Raw genomic sequence first — 20215 nt, forward strand, 5'->3', positions numbered from 1 at the left:
GATAGAGGGACTAGTGTAAGTGCGGAATCATCCAGAGGTAGGGCAGAGTGTGGTTACTGCTCGAGTAGATTCTGAGAGAATTTAAGACTACCATAGAGGCTGGATGGGCAAACAGTCAAAGAAACAGAAGAAAGTACATGAACTCCCTCTGAGTACTGCTGTCACTAGTGGCTCAACTGCACCAATTAAAGTGAGATCAAGTAGCAACTTGGATGTTTGGGAAGACCTGTGAGTGCCAGAGGTGTGAGCTCGCTTTCTCCCTTTCACCAGAGTTGGCCACAGATGGTGAAAATAGGTCTGAAGTCAGGCATCTCCTCTTTCATCTGGACTATGGCATTGATGGGTCAGGGTATCTCATTTCTCCGACATTTGTTGAAGCTATTAATACATCTCCTAGTTCCTTTCCTGTTGGAGTGCTTAAGGCATGCTTTGAAAAATATCTGAGAGCAAATAGAACATGATGATTCTATTAGTTATTAATAACAAATCCAAGGAGTCCTGTGTTTGTAAAGACCTGTAAGTCATTTGTCAGTATCTAGTGTGACAGTATCTAAGTTTGTCTACTGTCATTCCAGCAGCCTTTTCCCATGAACTCAAGGATCTGAGATGGAATGTAATAGAATTTAAACTTCAGATTGTCTAAAAAAGAAATAGATGATACTAGTTTCTCTCAAACTTTTACCTTATTTCTTTGATAGACCTCTTGCTAAGAGATTAAAAATTCTCCCAGAGAAATGGGGCTTTTTTTTTTTTTCAACTTGTTGCAACTATCCTTGACGTTAATCCTGAAATTGTGCCTGTGAAAAAGAAAATTGAGAAACAAGCAGGAATAAGTTAAAAATAGATTTTGGTCAAAATACTTCTTGCCTAATGAGTAGATAGTGCTTTTTTTAGTAGTGAATTCCTTAATGATCAGAATTCTGTGTTTTATTTATTTTTGGAAATGAGTTTTTTCTTCAATTTTTTAAAATTTAATTGAAAGAGAAAGAAATAGAGACAAACATTGCCTATCTGCAGGTCCACTTCATAAATGCCCATAGTGACCATGTTGGGCCAGGCTGAAACTAGGACTTAGGCGCTCAATCCAGGTCTTTCACATGGGCGGAAGGGACCTAACTACTTGAGCCATCACCTTCTGCCTTTTCAGGGTGTAAACCGACAGCTGGAATTGGAAGTGGAGCCAAGACTCAGACCCAGACCCTCTGATATGGGATATGAGTATCTCAAGCAGTGTCTTAATCACTGCACCAAAAGTACACCCCAAAATTCTATGCTTAAATCCCATTGATGTAAACAGTAGTACAATGAACACTGGTGTGCAATTATCCCTTCAAAACAGTATCTTCTTTGCATTTATTCCCAGGAGTGGGATTGCTGGATTGAATGGTTTGTTAATATTTTTGAGGAACCACCATACTATTTTCCATAATGACTGTACAAATTTATATTCCCACCAACTATGTACAAGACTTCCTTCTCTGAGACCTTACCAACTCTTGCTATCCTTTATCTGTACACAATGGGATGCTACTAACCCCTAAAAAAGAATGAAATTCAGCCATTTGGGGTAAAATGGATAAATACAGAGGATATTGTGCTAAGTGAAATGAGCCATGCACAAAAAGACTAATTCTGCATGATGTCACTTACACATGGGATCTGAATAAAGTCGAATTCACAGGAGAGCGTCGAATGAGAGTAACAAGAAGATGGGCAGGATGGAGACTGAAGGAGAGAGGACTCACTGGCAGTCACTACAAAGTTTCAGCTGGAGAGGAAGAGTAAGCTTGAGATCTATTACACTGCAGGGCAAGTATAGTCCATAATAATATTGTGCATAATTTCAAATGTATTGTCACAAAAAATGTCAAGTAAGTGAATTGATGGATAGGCTAATTAGCTAGATTTAACGTTTTATATGACAAAATATCACATTATATTCTGTAAATACAATTATGATTTGTCAATTAAAAATAATTTACTTTTAAAATCACATTGTATTGAATTGTTAATCCATCATTGCATGGTTTCCAGACCAGTAAACTACCTCTATAGTGCCTTGGGACTGTAATCCCTCCTAAGGGGGGCACAAGGAATCATGCTGTTTTTCAAGAGTGAGAGACATACGAATGAGATAGCCATTTTTTATTTTGTACTGTCAAATAACAATTACCTATCTCCTGCCTAAGCTTTCTCCACCTGAAGTACTTCAATAAATGGAACAGAACATTCCCAAGTACTTCCAAATTCCCAAACTAGATTCCAAAATTGCACTAAATGTTTGTGGGTGACTGATTTGAAGCTGTTTATACAAATAGTCTTGATTTCTCTGTTCAAAGCTTTACTTTTGACTTACTACATTAATATAACAGCTGACAATTAGTTGCTTAATTTTCCTTATACAACTTACAGCAATGCATTAATGGGAAACAAAAATTCTGATTAGGCAGACCAGTGGAATTAATTGTGTTGGAGTTTTACTTTCTTAGTGGTTAGCTTTCCAGAACTGCTACAGGTGCGTACTTTAAAATTCACTGACTTGCCATGAGAGACCAGGAGAAGCACCTGGCTCCGGGCTTCGGATCAGCGCGGTGCACCAGCCACAGCGACCATTGGGGAGTGAACCAACGGAAAAAGGAAGACCTTCCTCTCTCTCTCTCTCACTGTCCACTCTGCCTGTCCAAAAAAAAAAAAAAAAAAAAAAAAAAAAATTCACTGACTTGGATTTGTCACATCCTAAAAATCTACACTTTGTAATGGGTAGATTATTATTCAAATCATTTTCATTGTGATACCTGCCTCTTCCTCTTAGAACTTGAAATGTATAACTCAATTGTCTGATAAAATTAGCCATTCTGAAAGTTTCTTTACATGTCGTGCTTTTAATTGTTGCCTGGGAAAGCAGTGGAAGATGGCACAAGTCCCTGGGCCTCTGCACCCACATGGGAGACCCAGAAGAAGCTCCTGACTTCTGGCTTTGGAATGGCGCAGCTCTGGCTGTTGTGGCCATCTGGGGAGTGAACCAGCGGATGGAAGACCTCTATGCCTCTCCTTCTCTTTCTGTGTAACTCTGACTTTCAAATAAATAAGTAAATCTATTTTTTTTCAAGAATCCATTGAGAAGAAAATAGCATTTCATGTGAAATGTAACTTCAAGTAATTTTTTTCAGAAAAGACTATGGGAAATGTTCAAATAAATGTCATGCAGATATAAAATAGGCAATTGTCGAAGATTTTATTCAATTTTTAATTTAATGAGAAGACAACTAAAATGTTAAAAGCTGATCCAGAAAGTACCTAAGAGGATAGGTATATGAAAACAAAATACAAGTGTTAGGATAAGACTGCTAGGCAAGACACAAAACTGGCTGATGTTCACCGGGCTGAGAACAGTGCAGATGTTATTTGAATCTCTATCAGATAAAAATCAAGATGTCAACCTCTGTCCCTGTAGATCTGTAAAATAGCCAAGATAATAAGAAGTTCATGACTGCACTGAGATAACACTCTTTTCTTATTTCCAAGTTTGGATGATTTGGCCAATGTAAATAAACTTTGAGCATATATACATAGAGAAGGAGAGAGAGATGTCATCACTTTGCCTTTAATTTTGATGGTAATTTGGCTGGGTTAAGGGTTCTAGGTCTAAAATGTATTTTTTCCAAAGGCATTGAAGCCTCCATTGTCTTCTAGCAGGTGGTTGTTAGGGAGAGGTGAAAGAGCAATCTGACTGTAATCCTTTTCTGTATCTGACATTTCTCTCTTGATTCTCTGCCCTCTACCAACTCTCCAGGCCAGATTCCACTAGCTTTATTCTGGGAAGATGGCACTCTCCCCACTGGTCCCAGAGTGCTTTGGTGGCAGGTGGAGAGGGAAGCAGGGTGCCGTCCATTCAGAGTTAAATGAGTGCCCTGCCCCCCACCAACTCATCCACCTGGGCTCAAAATCAGTGGGGACTGTGAAGCTTGTCCCCAGAAACCATCACCGGTGGAGCTTGGGCTTCTGCAGACTCCTCTCCCCTCACTCTGGGAAGATGACCTTCCTTCCAGCCACCGTGGGAGTTACCAGTGGTGTCACAGGAGTTGCTCCGTGTCCACACCGTCTTTGCCACTCCATAGAGTCTCCTTTCTCTAGGCTTTTCACTGAAAACTTCTCTCTTAACTCTCGCCCACGAAAGCAGAGCCTCCTTTGTTTTTCTGGTATCTTCCCATGATCAAATTCAGCATATATTTTTCCTACTCAGCCTGAATCAAAGTTATTTCAGCTTTTAGAAGAAACACATTGCTGCCACCTAGTTTTTCTTGTCCTTTTAGGCATTTGAAATGAATGAGATTATTGTATTGTATAATAATGTCATTTTGCCTTACCAATAAGACTTGAAACCAATAGGAGTATTGTTTTCACAGTGTCAGTGCTTTCTTCAAAAAAATTTTGTGACTATAGTTTTCTTTTTTGCCCTCAAGTTTACTTTATTAATACTCTCATGGTGCTGCCCTATAATATACTCTCCTCTCCCTCTTCCTCCTCCTCTTCTTTTATTTAAAGAGTTATTTATTTTTTGAAAGGCAGAGTTACAGAGAGACAGGGGCAGAGACAGAGAAAGAAATCTTTGATCTGCTAGTTCACTCCCCAAATGGCTGCAACAGTAAGAGTTGAGCTGATCTGAAGCCAGGAGCCAGGAGCTTCTTTTGTATCTCCCACATAGGTGCAGGGGCCCAAGCACTTGGGCCAACTTCTACCGCTTTCCCAGACAATTAGCAGGGAGCTGGATGAGAAGTGGAGTAGCCAGGAGTCAAACCTGTGTCCATATGGGATGCCTGTGCTTTGCCTGCTATGCCACAGCGCCGGACTCCTATACTTTCCTTTTCTAACTGGCTACTTCTGTTGTGCAGGAAAGTAAGAGTCAATGAACTTTTTTTTTTTTTTTAAAGAATTTATTATTTATTTGAAAGAGTTACAGGATATAGGAAGAGACAGATAGATCAATCTTCCATCTGCTGGTTTACTCCCCAAATGGCTGCAACAGCCAGGGCTGGGTCAGGCAGAAGCCAGGAGCTTCATCTAGTTTGTCCATGTGGGTGGCAGGGGCCCAAACACTGTTTTTAGCAGGCCATTAGCAGAGAGCTGGATTAGAAGTGGAGCATCCAGGACATGAACTTACCAGTCCGTATGGGACTCTGCTGTCACAGGAGGTGGCTTTGCCCACTATACCCAACACCAGCCCTAAGAATTGATGGACTTTGAGGGTGTTTGTGAGACATTCTTTGAGCATCATGTATGAGCTTTAGGGTATGGATTTCGTGACATTTATTTTCACTAGCCTATAGGATTTCATCACTGATTTAAATTTCTTCTGTTAATTGAAAGATGCCAGATAAAATGAACTCTGAAGAGGACTTACAGATTTATTAGCCTCACTGGAGCACTATTTGAATTCCTAATGTCAATACTAATCGCTTGCTTGATACCTTGTTTTACTTTTTTTTTATAACCTCTTAGCATCATGACCTATCAATGAATCTTAATCCCACTCGTGAACAGTAAGTTTTTTCAGCCATAAGTTATTCATTGATAGTCAACAATTGGTTAATTTGGATTCACTAGCAAATATACCAATTGCTTTTTTCTCTCTTTAGTTTTAACAAGTGTAATGTTAATCCTCAAAGAAACTAAAAAGTTACACCAAAATAAAACACCCAATGCACTAGGACTGAACAAAATAATTTTACAGGAACTTTATTTTGCACTGTGAACATAAATTTTAGTAACAATTCTATTTAAGTAATTTTTTCTAGGACTCTGTTTCCTAGAATTAGTTCAGCTACTGAAAACACATCATTTATCAAGATGCGATATTTCAAAATGTTACAGGGGAGAAATGCATGCCACAGGCTAACACATTTGTTTAACTTCAGTAATTGCAGTGAACTACTGGGAGTCATGATTTTAGGTGTTTATAGTATATCTATTAGGACAAGCAAGCCTCAACACTAATCAGGAATGGATATGCTGTGGAGAAATTCCAGGAGAATCATGTGGGGACCACAACTGGTGGCCCATTCACCCTATTCATAAAACAACCTTCCCCTATCCCAGACTTAAACCAACAGAAGGATTTTGATTTCATGCTATGGTTCATGAGCTCTGAGAAGCAAATGCCACCTTTGCTTGGGGATTCCACTAACAGTAAATAAAGAAGCTACTGTGACTTTTAACTTGGAGAACCCCTCTGGGGATGAAGTTCCTAGTTCACATCAGGAAGTCCTGTTGGAGAGTAGAGGTTTTACATCCAGTGATGAACTCTGTTGGGAAGAGTTGGCAGTTACAGAAAAGAAGAAATCTCTCTTGACAGTTTTCGTATGGCTAGAAATGGCTAGGTAAAGAAATGAATCCCTGATGACAGGAGTTTTGAAGAGAGTCTACATTGTGACACAGCAACTCCAAATAATCAAAATTTGCAACATCAACTTTTGTTATATAAATATCAACCTGTTTTGTCCTGATGACTGTAGCTGTGTATATTACTAATTAGATCATTTAAAAACAAACCAGCATAGTCAATAAATAAAATTTTTGGCTCAAATATTGTGACCAAAAATGAAACAAAACATATCCTGGGTCGTATGTCTAGACCCCAAAGAGAAGGAGTCAGCAGTTCTACAAGCTAGGAAAAACGGATTCTACTTAGTACTCTTCTTTCTCTTTGTCGGGGGAACATGTTTTGAGGGAAAAGGATAAACATAGATATTAAAAACTGGAGGAGGTCGTTGAGCCTGTTTACTTCAGCAAACTTGTGAGACACGGTGACTCTCAGGTAACTGGTGTCCAGCCTGCTGTATTTATCAACAGTGACTGAGGATGCTTTGTCCATCATTCCCAGTTGTTGCTACTTAGCAATACTTTCTAGAGTTCATCTTTTATGCTGTGAGGCTAGCCAGTAAGAGTAATTCTTAGTGTGCTAGGTCACCTTACTTGAAAATTTACCAGTTTTTCCAGGTAACACATAAAAACAATGTCACATCAGATAGATCCTTGGGAAGAGATGAACACCTAGTTTCAGAGTAAAAAAAAAAAAAAACTACCCACAACACAAGGCTAGACATTTCCCTTCCATCATATCTAATAATAACTGTTCCATTCATGGCATCTAGTTGTGTTTCATTTTTAAGTTTTAAGATGCTCAAACTTTCTTGTAGTAGGTGACATGAAATTGAGCCAATCTATGGCTGATTTTATCTTGTGGTCATCAACTAAATTAATAGCATTTTTTTTATTTGCTGAATCTTTAGAACAAATGCTATATAACAGTAAGAAGGTCAGTATTGACATTGTTCAGTTGATACTTGTTGAACATCTTACACAATGTCACCTCTGAACTTAGCATCAAGAAAAGTCTTCCAGGAAGTATAGATTATTTTTATGTTACCTGGAATTCAGATATACCACTAGTTTCCTGTCTCCCTTCGTGGAGGCAATGATTAGTGTAATGCAAAGTACTCTCCAGAGATGAGATCCTGCCCCATGAAAAATTACCTGAGCAAGGGTTAGGCCAGCTGTGTGTTGACTGTGGCATGGGATTGGAATGCATGTTCAAGAAACTAGAGTTTTCTAAGTTTCCCTACCATTGTGAGTGTACCGAAGGATCAATTTTACAAAACAGTTTGCTTATGCTCTTCTGAGACTTGGCACTGCTTATTAGGAGTGAGGTGGGAATTTTCAAGTAGTTCATAGACATCTGGCATGTTGGGGAGACCTTGTCTCATATCCTGGGTAACCTTTTGGACCTGGATACCAGTGCTGTTCTTTGGAGAAACTCTCTGGCCTTGGTATGCTTGAGCTTGACGTTTACAGATGCCAAACTTGCTGAGCAAGATAAATACATCCCTCTGGAAGGCCTTCGTGAAAATAGCATAGAGGAATGGATTGGCACAGGAGTTAAGCGGGTAGAAGAGAACCAGCAAGATTTTGGAGTTGGTAACGGTGATGAGAGGTTTGTTCATAAGTGCTGACAGAGCATAGAAAGAGATTGGGGCCATGCACATAAAGTCTGTGAAGATCAACACGGCCATCCTCTTAGCAATTTTGGTGTCTTTGTCCCCAGAGTTGTATTGCGGATTTCTCACTGTGATGTAGATCTTCACATAACAGGAACAGACGATGACAAAGGCAATGATGTTGAGCAACAGAACAAAGACAATATATGCCAGAGCCAGAGGGGTCTCAGTGTCCATGGGCAGGCAGATGCTGACCTTGGCATAGCTACTTATTCCCACCAAAGGAAGGAGGGCCAGAAGGAAGCAACAAATCCAGCCCCCAACCATGATGGCATATGCATGCCTGAGGCGGATCTTCCGGTCCAGACGCATAGCAAAGGTGATGGCGTACCAACGTTCCAGCGTGATGACTGTCAGTGTGTACACCGACAGCTCACTGGCAAAGACAGTGAAGAAACCAGCTGTGTTGCACCCGGGGCCTGTCTGCCAGTCAATGGCATGGTTGTAGTACTCAGAGTGAGTGTAGAGGTCTACGGAGGCGATGAGGAGCAAGTATATCCCCATGCAGAAATCTGCAAAGGCCAAATTGCACATGAGAAAGCGTGGTACAGTCAGTTTGTAGTGACTGGTGAGGAGGATAAACAGGACAAAGACATTGCCCAGGAGAGCCAGGAGACTAACAAACCACACCACAATTCTCAGGAACTTGTAGCCCATGATGTCTTCACAGGGGTTGAACTCATCTGACTTGGGGGTACACACCATGTCTTCATTGTCTCCACATACAGTATAGTCATAATGGCTGTCAAAGGCCTGTAGGGTCTCTTCTTGGGGATTTTTAAGCTCCTGGCCAAAACCAGTGTTTTCATCTTCTTGATCTTCAAAGAAGACGTAATAATGTGAGTTGCTGTGAGTGTCCCGGAAGTTGGAGTTTTCCTTGTACCCAACACTGCTCTCGCCGGGATCCTCTTCATATTCCTGGTAGATGGGGCCATTCAAGGTATCCACAGATTTTCTCTGACGCAGGCTCCGGATACTGCTGTCATTACACATCAGTGACTCAAGGATTCTATAAAGCAACAGAAGTGATTCACTGCTTGAAAAACTGATGGTACTCATAACACTTAGAAAAATATGATATACATGACGCTGTGAAATTCTATGTAATCTGTCTGAACTTGTCTCTCCTACATAATTTTCTTGCGATAGATTTGGCCAATGGGAAACAGTTATCTCCTACATAATTTTCTATCACTGCCCCGTCCTACTGTCATCCAGTGAAATTGGTCTCATTTCTCAGCTACAACCAAGTCAAGAACAGCAGTGATTAAAAAAAAAAAAAAAGCATGGCTGCTGGAGCCCAGATCTGCTGTGTACTAAATGTCTCATCTTGAGCAAATCTATGAACCTTGGTTTATTCACTTGTAAAATGGCGTGAGAATGTTATTTAAAACACAGCTTAGATTTAGATAGACTTACCTTTTTAAAGCTGTTACAATGGCACCTGTAGCATTGTGAGTGCCATATGTGTACCTGTTATTGTTGCTGTTATTATTCCTGTTCAGAACTACACCTCTGTGTTCTCTTTGCCTGAAAAACTTAGAATTGCCTCTACTCATTATTCAAAGTCAAATGCCCCTTTCTCAGAGGAAACCTTCCTTCTCCTTCTTACCAAGTTGTCCCACCCTTGTGTTTAATTCCTTCCAGCACTGATTTTTCCTTGTCTGCCTGTTCTTTTCTGACTTCCTCCCTTAGACTGTAAACAAAATGCAAGAGAGACTCTTGTCTGTCCTGTTCAATGTTGTGGATAGGACAATGCCAGGCACACAGTAGGTACTCAAGAAATGTTTGTTGAACCAATGAATAAAAGAACACAATCATGCAGGCATGGTCACAGAAGTAAGATTTGTCTTCTTGCCAAGCTCACCGACTCATCACAAAAGAACATTTTCAACTTGGTTTAGCTGCTGGAAAGATTTTAAATTGTTTGTTGGGTTCTGGTTAAAATTTCTAATGGACTGGCTGGTGCTGACCTCTGCAGATTAATGAGAAATCTGAAGCCTGTACCTTAGGTCTACTTGAGCCTCTCTCCCATGCCTGGTCTTTTCTTACTCATCATCACCTGGTGTCAGTTTGGAGTCTCTCACAACACCCTCAAAGCCACTCCTTGTTTTCTGCAGTGGGGGTGTCCATAGTGGGCTTCTCTGTACAGGATTTCTCTTTGCTTCTGCCCCCACAACCAGATCTTGAGTTTTTCCCAACTGCAAATGTCAGTGTCAAAGTCAACCAGTAGATACTTGTATTCATATTGAAACCAAGGGGGACTGAATAAGAAATAAATGAAGGTGGAGTTGGACAGGGGATTGTACAGGACATAAAGGGAGAAATATGAAGACTAAAATGTAGGTGAAAACAAGATTCAGAGAAATCATGGAGAAAAAAATGAAGACCGCCCCTATGTTGCAGCCTTTAAAGCAATCTGATAGTACGCCCACCCATTACATTGCAAAGTGTTTTCTGTTCAGTTTATCACTTAGTCTTCTAAAAATCCCTGTGAAACAGTAGCATTATGATCTCCATTTCCAAAGGCTCAAGGGAGTTAAGTGACTAGTCTGGGATAACACAGCTAGAAACTGGCAGGTATAAGCCCACCTGACTCAAAAGTCCACATGCAGGAAACCAGTGATCTATGATAATCATAAAGTCCAAAACCAATCGGGTAAACCCGATTGTATTGTCTCTAAGCCTGTCTTCATGGCTGTGGCACCATGTTGCATCTAGAAGCCAGCAATCACGGCTGTGTAACCTTGACAGAGTTCTACATGATCAGGTCACCCCTGTCTCTGCTACATTATCTCTGATTCCCTCTTCTACTTCAATGGCCAACATTGTCCTTATTTCTCAGCTGCAACCCCTCTGAGTGCACCGAATCACTGTGCCAAACCACAGATTCTTCCTCAAACCTAGAAAATGATTCCATGCTGGCCTGAGTCTCTGCCACTTACCCTCTGATTTTCTTCTGATTTTTAAAAGCACAACAATGGCTCGGATAGGAAAGGTCAGCCCGCGTGAGGTGCAGGAAACTCAAGGAAAGTGGAAGCTTCTTCAGAGTCCAAGTGTTTCTTGCTATCAGTTCCTTGAGGTGCTCCAGGCCTGTGGACGGCAGTGCAGTAACACTGGTGTAAGACACGTCCCTGGGAGGCAGAGAGCGGAACAACACAGGCAGTGAGCGCCCAGGGTCTTCTAGTGCTTGGCCAGAAAGCAGACAAGCCAGAGGTGATCAGGGAGACTTTATGCCCCTTTCTGCTACTGAAGTTATAATCTGAGTTCTTTACGCACAGCCACTGGTCTAGGGAGGGATATTAGGCTTTTAAAGCAATGTTACAAGGAACTCTTGTATTTATTTATTTATTCATTGGAGAGGAGAAGAGATGATGGCAAGCACCCACATAGTCTGGTTTTCTCCCCAGATGTCCTCAGTGTCCAGAATTTGGCTGGACCAAAGCCAGTAGCTGAGAACTCAGTCCAGGTTGCCCTTGTGGGTGGCAGGAACCAAATTACTTGGTCTACCCTGTGCCTCCTGGTCTGCATTAGCAGGAAGCTGGAGTCAGGAGCCTAAGGCAGGTATCAAACTCAGGCAGTCCTCTATGGGATGTGGCTTCACTGTTAAGCCAGCCACAGAACTGCCTGGTAGTTCCAGTATCCATCAATACAAATGCCATTGCTGCAGATATTTTACTCTGTCCATCACAATACATGCTTAGAGACAGATGCCAATTTTACTTCGGAAAATAGCACCATCTAACTCTCTCTCTCTCTCTCTCTTTTTTTTTTAAAGGCAAGTTACAGAGAATCAGGGACAGGGTAGGTGGGGTCTTCTATCTGCTGGTTCACTACCCAAATAGTCACAACCACCAGAGCTGGGTTGATCTGAAGCCAGGAGCCTGGAGCTTCTTCTGGGCCTCCCACACAGGTACAAGGGCCCAAGGACTTGGGTCATCTTCCACTTCTTTCCCAGGTGCATTGGCAGGAAGCCGGATCAGAAGTGGAGCAACTGGGACTCAAACCTGCACCCACAGGGGATGCCAGCACTTTAGGCAGCAGCTTTACTGGCTATGCCACAGTGCTGGCCACCCCCATCTAACTCTTAAAGGGCCTCTAGAGGCAAGGGAAATGAAACTAAAAAGGCTCAAAGGGAACTAAGTTGTTATCATTCTCTTTAGGGACTTGGTTTGGGGACTGATAAATTGTTCACTGATAGAGATCAACACAGTATCACTAGGATATAGAACTTGGGAGGCATAAGTACTTACATGGTGAATTCATTAGTGATTGCCCCCCCCCCCCATTTCTTTAGAAGACTATAAATATATTGCTGGGTAGAAAACACCAGCAATCTGAGTTGAGACTCAGTTCATTTCTGCAAACAATGAGGTTTGGGGTGGTTTTGAGGCTGGGAATTATGCAGACATCAGTGCTAGTTACTAAAGTAGAATTCGTTCATGGTTGTGAGCCTAATACGTCTCTGTTCTCCCTATCCCAGAGAGTCTAGGTTACATGTTTTACTCCATCAGTTTTATTTACACTGAACAACAGCTTGAATAAGACTAGAGCATGGTTATTTAACTTAACTTGTTATATGTTTTATCAATTAAAATGTTGACTTTTTTATTGGAGGCATTTATGATTTAAAATATTTCATATAACTAGCAGTGTCTGGCTGGCAAATGAATACCAGTATCTTCAACCTCTTCCTCTACATCATTGTAATTGGACTTGGCTGGGATTTATCTATGGATTCTTAAGGTCCAAGGCCACCAGAATGTTCTATAGGTTTTTGACAAACACAAAGCTTTTGTGTTAACCTCATTTTCACTGCTGAACTGTGATTTTTTTTCTTGTGTGTGTGGGGGGGGGAGAGTGTCACATTTGCTGTTTTGTTCTGCATTTAATTTAAAACCACTGCAATTCAGTATTCCCCGTACTTGCCTTGTGACAAGAGTTACCATGTGATCTCGAGGTGATTTTTGACATTAGTCTGGTGTATTTGGGAAACTGTCATGAGCAGCATCTCAGGTGGGAGAAGATCTGAGAGATTACAGAGGCAGCCTCAAATGTAACTGTGAAGTAGACAAAGCTAGAGTTTGCTCTCTGCCTCATCTGTTCTTTAGATGCATCTTTTCCTGTTATCCATACTGTCTTCAAGGCGTGCCAAGTTTCTGTCTCCAGGTTTCTAGAAGCAACTTGTATATATATATATATATATATATATATATATATATACACACATATATATATATATTCTTTTTTAAAAATTTTTTTATTTATTTTCATTTTATTTGAAAGGTAGATAGATAGAGACAGGCAGGGTGGGGAAGAGGAAGAGAGAGACATATCATTGTCTCTCCATTAGTTTGTTTCTCAAGTGCCTGTGGCCAGGCCCAAGCCCAGAACTCAATTTGGATCTCCAACATGGGTGGCAGGGACCAAGGTACCTAAGGTATCATTTGCTGCCTCCCAGGGTGTGCAATAACAGGAAGCTAGATTGGAAGTGGAGTCTCTGGGACTTGAACCTAGGCACTCCAGTATGGAATATGAGGATCCCAAACAGCATCTAAACTGCTGTGCCAGATATCATTCCTGTGTCTCTACCAAATGATGCTTTGGTGTCCATGAGACAAGACAGCAACTATTGTTTTGTCTTCTGGATCCACTGTATGTGCTTCTGAAGGAATTTAGCTTTCCAAGTGATATGTTTGATTCGAACAGATATTTCTTGAGAAAGCATTTTTGGAACCACTCCAGTTACTGTATGATAAAATATCACAAAACTAAGTGGAATAAAGCAATAATTTTTAAATTATGAGTTTAGCCCTTGTGGAATTTGAATGGGACATGGAGGGGATGTACTGTCTGTGCTCTGTGATGTCTGGCACTCAGCTGGGAAAGACCCAAAGACTGGGGCAACTCGATGACTGCAGGCTGCTTCATTGCATGGGTGGTGCCAATGAGCCAGGCTGAGGAGATTCAAAGGCTGAGCTCGGTTGGCCCTGCTGATGCGGCCTCTCCATGTGGTTTGGGCTTCTTGCTTTGTGCTGGCCAGATCCTGAGAGAACTAAGAAATTCATGGGTGGGGGATAGAACCTACCACTTTATGAGAGCAGTGTCAAAGAACTTGGTGCTTATTTTAAAACTTTCACAGTGACCTAAGGGATAGAGACACCATGGACACATGTGGGGAACCGCAGGCTGGCCACCTGTGAGAACCTCCTCATCTACATAGTTTGCAGCAATTGGTCGACCACAAGGCCTACGAAAACAACCAGGTGAAACAGTTGAAATGGACTCTGCATAAACAACTAGGAGGAACCAGGTGAAACAGATGAACTTTCGACCTGAGGCTATACGTGCCCTTTCATCTGATTGGATGATATCAGCATAAAGGGACATTGGGATCTGGGCGGGCCTCCACCATGGCCCCGCCTCTTCTTTTCTCCTCTCCCCACTTTCCTTTTACCCCCACAAGTAAAAGTTCCTTGAGAACCGATGAACAGTGACCGTGTCGTGACTGCGTTGGACCCTTGCTGGCGAGGGTCCGACAGACAGATTTTTGGGGAGAGCTGGCAGCTGACCTGGACTAACATCAGAATCGCCTGCAGTGCAGACCAAGCCACACCCAGACCAATGGAACTGTATCCTCTGATGGTGAGAGCTGGGGACCTGCACTGTTGAAGATGCTGTCAGGTAACTCAGAGGTGCAGCTCAATTTCTTGGGCATTTTTATGAAGCAGGCAGATACTGAAGTGTGGACAAAGAAACAGGTATGTTGTACCCAGAGAGACTTGCCAAGCCAAGGGTGGAGACCTAGCTGTAATTTGTGTTGAGTTCTCAGCTTCAGTGTCCCAGCAGCTTTTCCATACTTAGCGTCAGGTCTCTAGAGTGTGAACACAGACCCAGATGCAGTTACCCTCCAGGGACTCATGAAGACTCTGGGAGGGAGGCCTAGATTCTGTGTCTGCATGTCTGTGAAGAGCATAGCCTAGGGGTCTCTAGTTGGTCCAAGTCAGGATGAACTGGGAGGGGCTTAGGCAGGCATGGGGAAAGTGGGTGTTAGAAAATGTGTGTAAATGTTATGGCAGAAACATCAGTAACATAATGAGTACTTGACATTTAAAGAATTCTCCTCGTGTATTTGAGAGGCAGAGAGAGAGAGAGAGAGAGAGAGAGAGAGAAAGAAAGTGTTCTCATCTACTGGTTTATTCCCCAAATGCCCTCAGTAGTTGGGGCTGAGCCAGGCCAAAGTAAGGAATTGGAAAAGGTCTCCCATGTGTGTGGCAGGGACCTAAGTGCTTGATCTGTCATCTGCTGCCTTCTAGCTTGCACAGAATTAGGAATAGAGCTGGTCCTCTGATACGGACTATGGGCATCCAAAGCTGCACCGTAACTCCTATGCCAAATGCCTGCCCCAGGTGCTCGGCATTTATTGAGTGTTACTTCCCTCCTTGCCCCAATTTGGAGTTTATCTGAACTCAAACCCAAAGCAAGAGACTAAGGGAAATACAACCCTAGCTCCTATCTTGAATTGTATATACAATTGCTTATTCACTTGGATGCTTGGATGTCTCACAGGCATCTCCAACTTAAGCAGTCCATCCAAAACCTAGCTTTTGGTCCTCTACCCCCACCTCCACGTGTTCCTGCTCCATGTTTCCTCATCACAGTGTTGGTTACTCCCATCCATTCAGCTCCTCAAACTAGGAACCTAGGAGTAACTAACATAGTGACCAACTATTTACCACCATGGTCCTATCAGCATTTAACTTAGCAAAAGACCTGTAGATTTGAATTAAAAAAGAATCTTGAATCCACATATTTGCATCTCTAATGTTAGCTTTTTAGTTCAAACTAACATCTTCCTTCACTGCAATACCTTTCTTGTCCAGCCTTATTCTCTGCCAAATCTGTTCTCCATATAGTAGCCAGAATATTCATACAAATGCATTGAATCATGCCACTCTTTGTGCCTTGTACGGTCTTCCCAATCTACCGCGCATAACATCCACTGCTTCTACCATGCCCTTCATGGTCCTGCAGGTTGACCTTTGACGACCTCTCCAAGATCTTGTCTGGTGCATCTAAGGGCGCTGGATGTCCCTGTAAATAGCCACTAAGCCTGCTGCTCCTAAAGTGTTCCTGCGGTGCGGTGCTCTCCTGACGCAGGCTGCTCAACTCATGCTGCTTTTGTACTTGCAAGGTCAAGCAGGGGGAACTACTGGCTTTTCTAAAGTCAAAATTAACTTCTCTTGCAGAGATTTGCACTTTTAACCAGACAGTCTGGGTGTAACCCAAAAAGAAAGCAGGAGCTCCTTCATACTTCCCAATGGAACTATGCCTCTCCACTCAAAATATCCCAGGGGAGTCTCAGCACCTGGCTTCCTCCCAGGACCAGGTCTGCACCTCCTTGGCTCCTTTTGTGTCCCTCAGATACCCTAACCCCTGGCCCCTTCATTGATGTTCAGATTAAAACCTGTTTTTCCATATGTAAGAAAAAAAATCAAACTAAATAAATGTTTCCTCCAAGACAACTGGTACATCTATTTTGTATTTTCTGCCTTTATCTACCATCTTCCAGGGCTTGAGGGTTCAGTGTTCTCTAAGAATCTCTTTTGCCCTCATTGTACATTTACTCCATATGTATTTAAAATACAACGCTGGGGGTGGCGCCGTGGCTCACTTGGTTAATCCTCCGCCTGCGGCGCCGGCATCCTATATGGGCACTGGGTTCTAGTCCTGGTTGCTCCTCTTCCAGTCCAGCTCTCTGCTGTGGCCCTGGAAAGCAGTGGAGGATGGCCCAAGTGCTTGGGCTCCTGCACCCGCATGGGAGACCAGGAAGAGGCACCTGGCTCCTGGCTTCAGATCGGTGTAGCTCCAGCCGTTGCAACCATTTGGGGAGTGAACCATCAGATGGAAGACCTTTCTCTCTCTCTCTCTCTCTCTCTCTCTCTCTCACTGTCTGTAACTCTACCTGTCAAATAAATAAATAAAAATATTTTAAAAAATAAAATAAAATACAATGCCATTGTGTTATGCACTCCCCTACTACACTGAGCTGTCAGCTCAGCTGTTTATATGATACAGTCTCACTGCCATCACCTTAGTTAAGGGCTGAATTACATTTGGCTGAGTTTTGCAGAAACTTCCTGGTGAGTTTCCCATAAATCCTTTTCTAATTGCACCTACAGATTTAGAACAGAACCAACCTTCCTTCCTTCCTTCCTTCCTTCCTTCCTTCCTTCCTTCCTTCCTTCTTTCCTTCCTTCCTTCCTTCCTTCCATCCCAGATTGATTGATTTATTTGAGAGAGAGAGAGAGAGAGAGAGAGAGAGAGAATGAATATCTTCTACCCACTGATTCACTCTCCAAATGGCTGTAATGGCTGGAGCTGGGCTGATTCGGAGCCTGGAGCTTATTCCAGGTCTCCCAAGTGAGTTCAGGGGACCAAATACTTGGGCCATCCCCTGCTACTTTCCCAGGTGCTAGCAGGGAGCTGACCAGAAATGGAGCAGCTGGGACATGAACTGGCGCCCATATAGGATGTTGACATCACAGGTGGCGGTTTTACCCACTATACCACAGTGCCAGCCCCTAGAATGTTCTTTCTAAAAGAAATTATGGGGCTAGTGCTGTGGCATAGAGGATTAAGCCACTGCTTGCAATGCTAGCATCCCATATCAGAGCATTGGTTCGAGTGCTAATGGCTTTGCTTTTGATCTAGCTCCCTGCCAATGCACCTGGGAAGGTAATGGAAGATGACTCAGGTGCTCTTACCCCTGCCACCCATGCAGGAGACCCAGATGGAGTTCCTAACTCCTGGTTTAAGCATGGCCAAACCCAAGTCCTTGTGGCCATTTGCAGAGTGATCCAGTGAATGGAAGATCTCTTTCTCTCTATTGGTTGGTCTCCCTGTCTCTCTGCCTTTCAACTAAATCTGTAAAAACATGAATCGTGGGGCTCGCACTGTGGCATAGTGGGTGAAGCAACCACCTGCAGTGCTGGTATCCCATATGGTGCCAGTTCAAGTCCTGGCTGATTCACTTCTGATCCAGCTCTCTGCTATGGCCTGGGAAGGCAGTAGAAGATGGCCCAAGTCCTTGGGCCTCTGCACCCCCATGGGATTCTGGCTCCTGGCTTCAGACTGGCTCAGTCTCAGCATCGTGGCCATTTGGGGAGTGAACCAGCAGATGGAAGACTTCTCGCTCTCTCTCTCCCTCTAACTCTGCCTTTCAAATAAAAACAAACAAAAAACATGAATTACATCATGTTACTTTTTAGCTTGAAAACTCAGGTTTCCTCCAATGTCCACAGAATAAAATTTGAGAAGAGTATCCGTTCTTTTCCCAGTGGGAGTCGTTTCCTCAATCTCATGTTGTCTCTTTATTGATTTTTCTCCTTCATTTCACTGGAACACATCTTCAAGTAATTGCTTAGGTTTCTATGAGAGTTATCTTCTGAATCCTTGAATATCTGAAAATAACTTTTTTTCTGTACTTGCAATCAATCAATACTTTACCTGGCTTTACAATTCTTGGTTGCATAACCCTTTTCTTTAGAAATTTTAAATCTTTATCCTACTGGATTCTAGCATCCAGTATTCCTTTGGTAGGTGTGATGCCATTCAAGTTCTTGTTCTCTGGTTAGTGACTTGGTCTTACTCTCTGGAAGTTTTGTTTAGCTTATCTTCTTTCCCTGGTGTGAGATTTAATGAAGATGTGTCTTGACACAGTCTTTTCCCATTTGTTGAGCTGAGCACTGGGGATGTAGGGGCTCCTTCAATTTGAGGACCAGTATTCTTCATTTTTAGCAAATTTTCTTGCATTGTTTCTGAGATAACTACCTTTATTTTCTGTTTCTTCTTTGGAATTCCTAGCAAGTAGAAAAGGCATTTTCTCTTAGTATAGAGTTGGTCTTCTGTATACAAAGTTAATTAAAAACAAAGCTTAATGAAGAATGGGATGGGAGAGGGAGTAGGAAGTGGGATGGGAGTTGGGTTGGGAGGGCAGGAACAGGGGGAAGAACCACTATATTCCTAAAAGCTGTACATATGAAATTCGTATTCATTAAATAAAAGCCTTCTAAACAAAAAAAAAAAAAGAAAACGCGTTTCCTGGATCCCTCAGACATATATCCATCTTTTCTTGTAACTTTCTTCTGTTACTTTTTAAAAACAATTTATTTATTTGAAAGGCAGAATTTATTTATTTGAAAGACAGGGAGAGACAGAGATCTTCCATCTGTTGGTTCACTCCCCAGATGGCTGCAACAGCCAGGGATGAGCTGGGCCAGGCTGAAGCCAGGAGCCTGGAGCTTCTTTCAGGTCTCCCATGTGGGTGACAGAAGCCCAAGGACTTGAGCCATCTTCTGCTTTCCCAGGCATTAAGCAGAGAGCTGGACTGGAAGTGGAACAGCCAGGACTGGAACTGGCACTACAGGTGGCAGCTTAACCTGCTATGCCACAGCACCGGTGCCTCTTTTGTTACTTTTACTAAGTCTCTGGTAGAATTCCTTGACTTCTATTGGATTCTTCATTTTTACTTGATGGGAGCTGGGACCCTGCAGGCTCTGTTCACTGCAAGATTTTTGGCGCCTGGACTGTCACTTGGCTGACAGAAGGCTCTGAATACATATTTTTGAAATGTATGAATAGTTTTAGGAATACTTAATTATTTTCTGTTCTTTTCAAAACAGCATATTTGAGGAAGCACACCATGGTGTTTGGGGACAGAACACTTAAATTTAGACCATGTGGATTGGATTCCCAGCTTCTGCACTTCCACTTGACCTTCAGATGACTCAGTTGGCATTGTTGAAGAGTAGCTGACAGTGTACTCCAACAAATTCCAGCTTTTATTATCATCATTATTGTTACAGTCCTGAGAAGTCTTCTCAGATTTTTGCCAGGTCACTCATTATGAGCACTTCTTTGTTAAAAAATTCTTTTCTGCTCTCTGCAATGTCTTTAATTACTTCAAGCTCATTTCCTCCCACTTGTTTACCCTGGCTTCTGTCTTTCATGTTAGAAGCATTTTTTGGTCCGGTGATCAGCACCATACTGTGAGTAAGCTCTCCCCTACCCCGAAAGATTTTTTTAAAAAAAAGATTTGTTTGTTTATGTGAAAGTCAGAGTCAGAGAGGAGAAGGACAGAGATCTTCAATTAGCTGGTT

The 20215-nt window shown here is 42.3% G+C and overlaps 1 protein-coding gene across 1 annotated transcript in view; it reads right to left on the bottom strand.

The window, feature by feature from the left end:
- Positions 1-7527: 7527 nt before the first annotated feature.
- TSHR (thyroid stimulating hormone receptor) overlaps positions 7528-20215 on the bottom strand; it is a 152246-nt gene continuing 139558 nt past the window's right edge. Inside the window, exons 9-10 of the mRNA XM_062181369.1 lie at positions 11000-11188; positions 7528-9063 (exon numbers count right to left, since the gene is read on the bottom strand). Coding sequence (XP_062037353.1) covers positions 7650-9063; positions 11000-11188 — 1603 coding nt within the window. The 3' untranslated portion in view covers positions 7528-7649. The remainder of the gene's footprint in view (positions 9064-10999; positions 11189-20215) is intronic.

This window comes from Lepus europaeus, chromosome 22 (genome assembly GCF_033115175.1).
Source record: "Lepus europaeus isolate LE1 chromosome 22, mLepTim1.pri, whole genome shotgun sequence".
Lineage (NCBI taxonomy): Eukaryota > Metazoa > Chordata > Mammalia > Lagomorpha > Leporidae > Lepus > Lepus europaeus.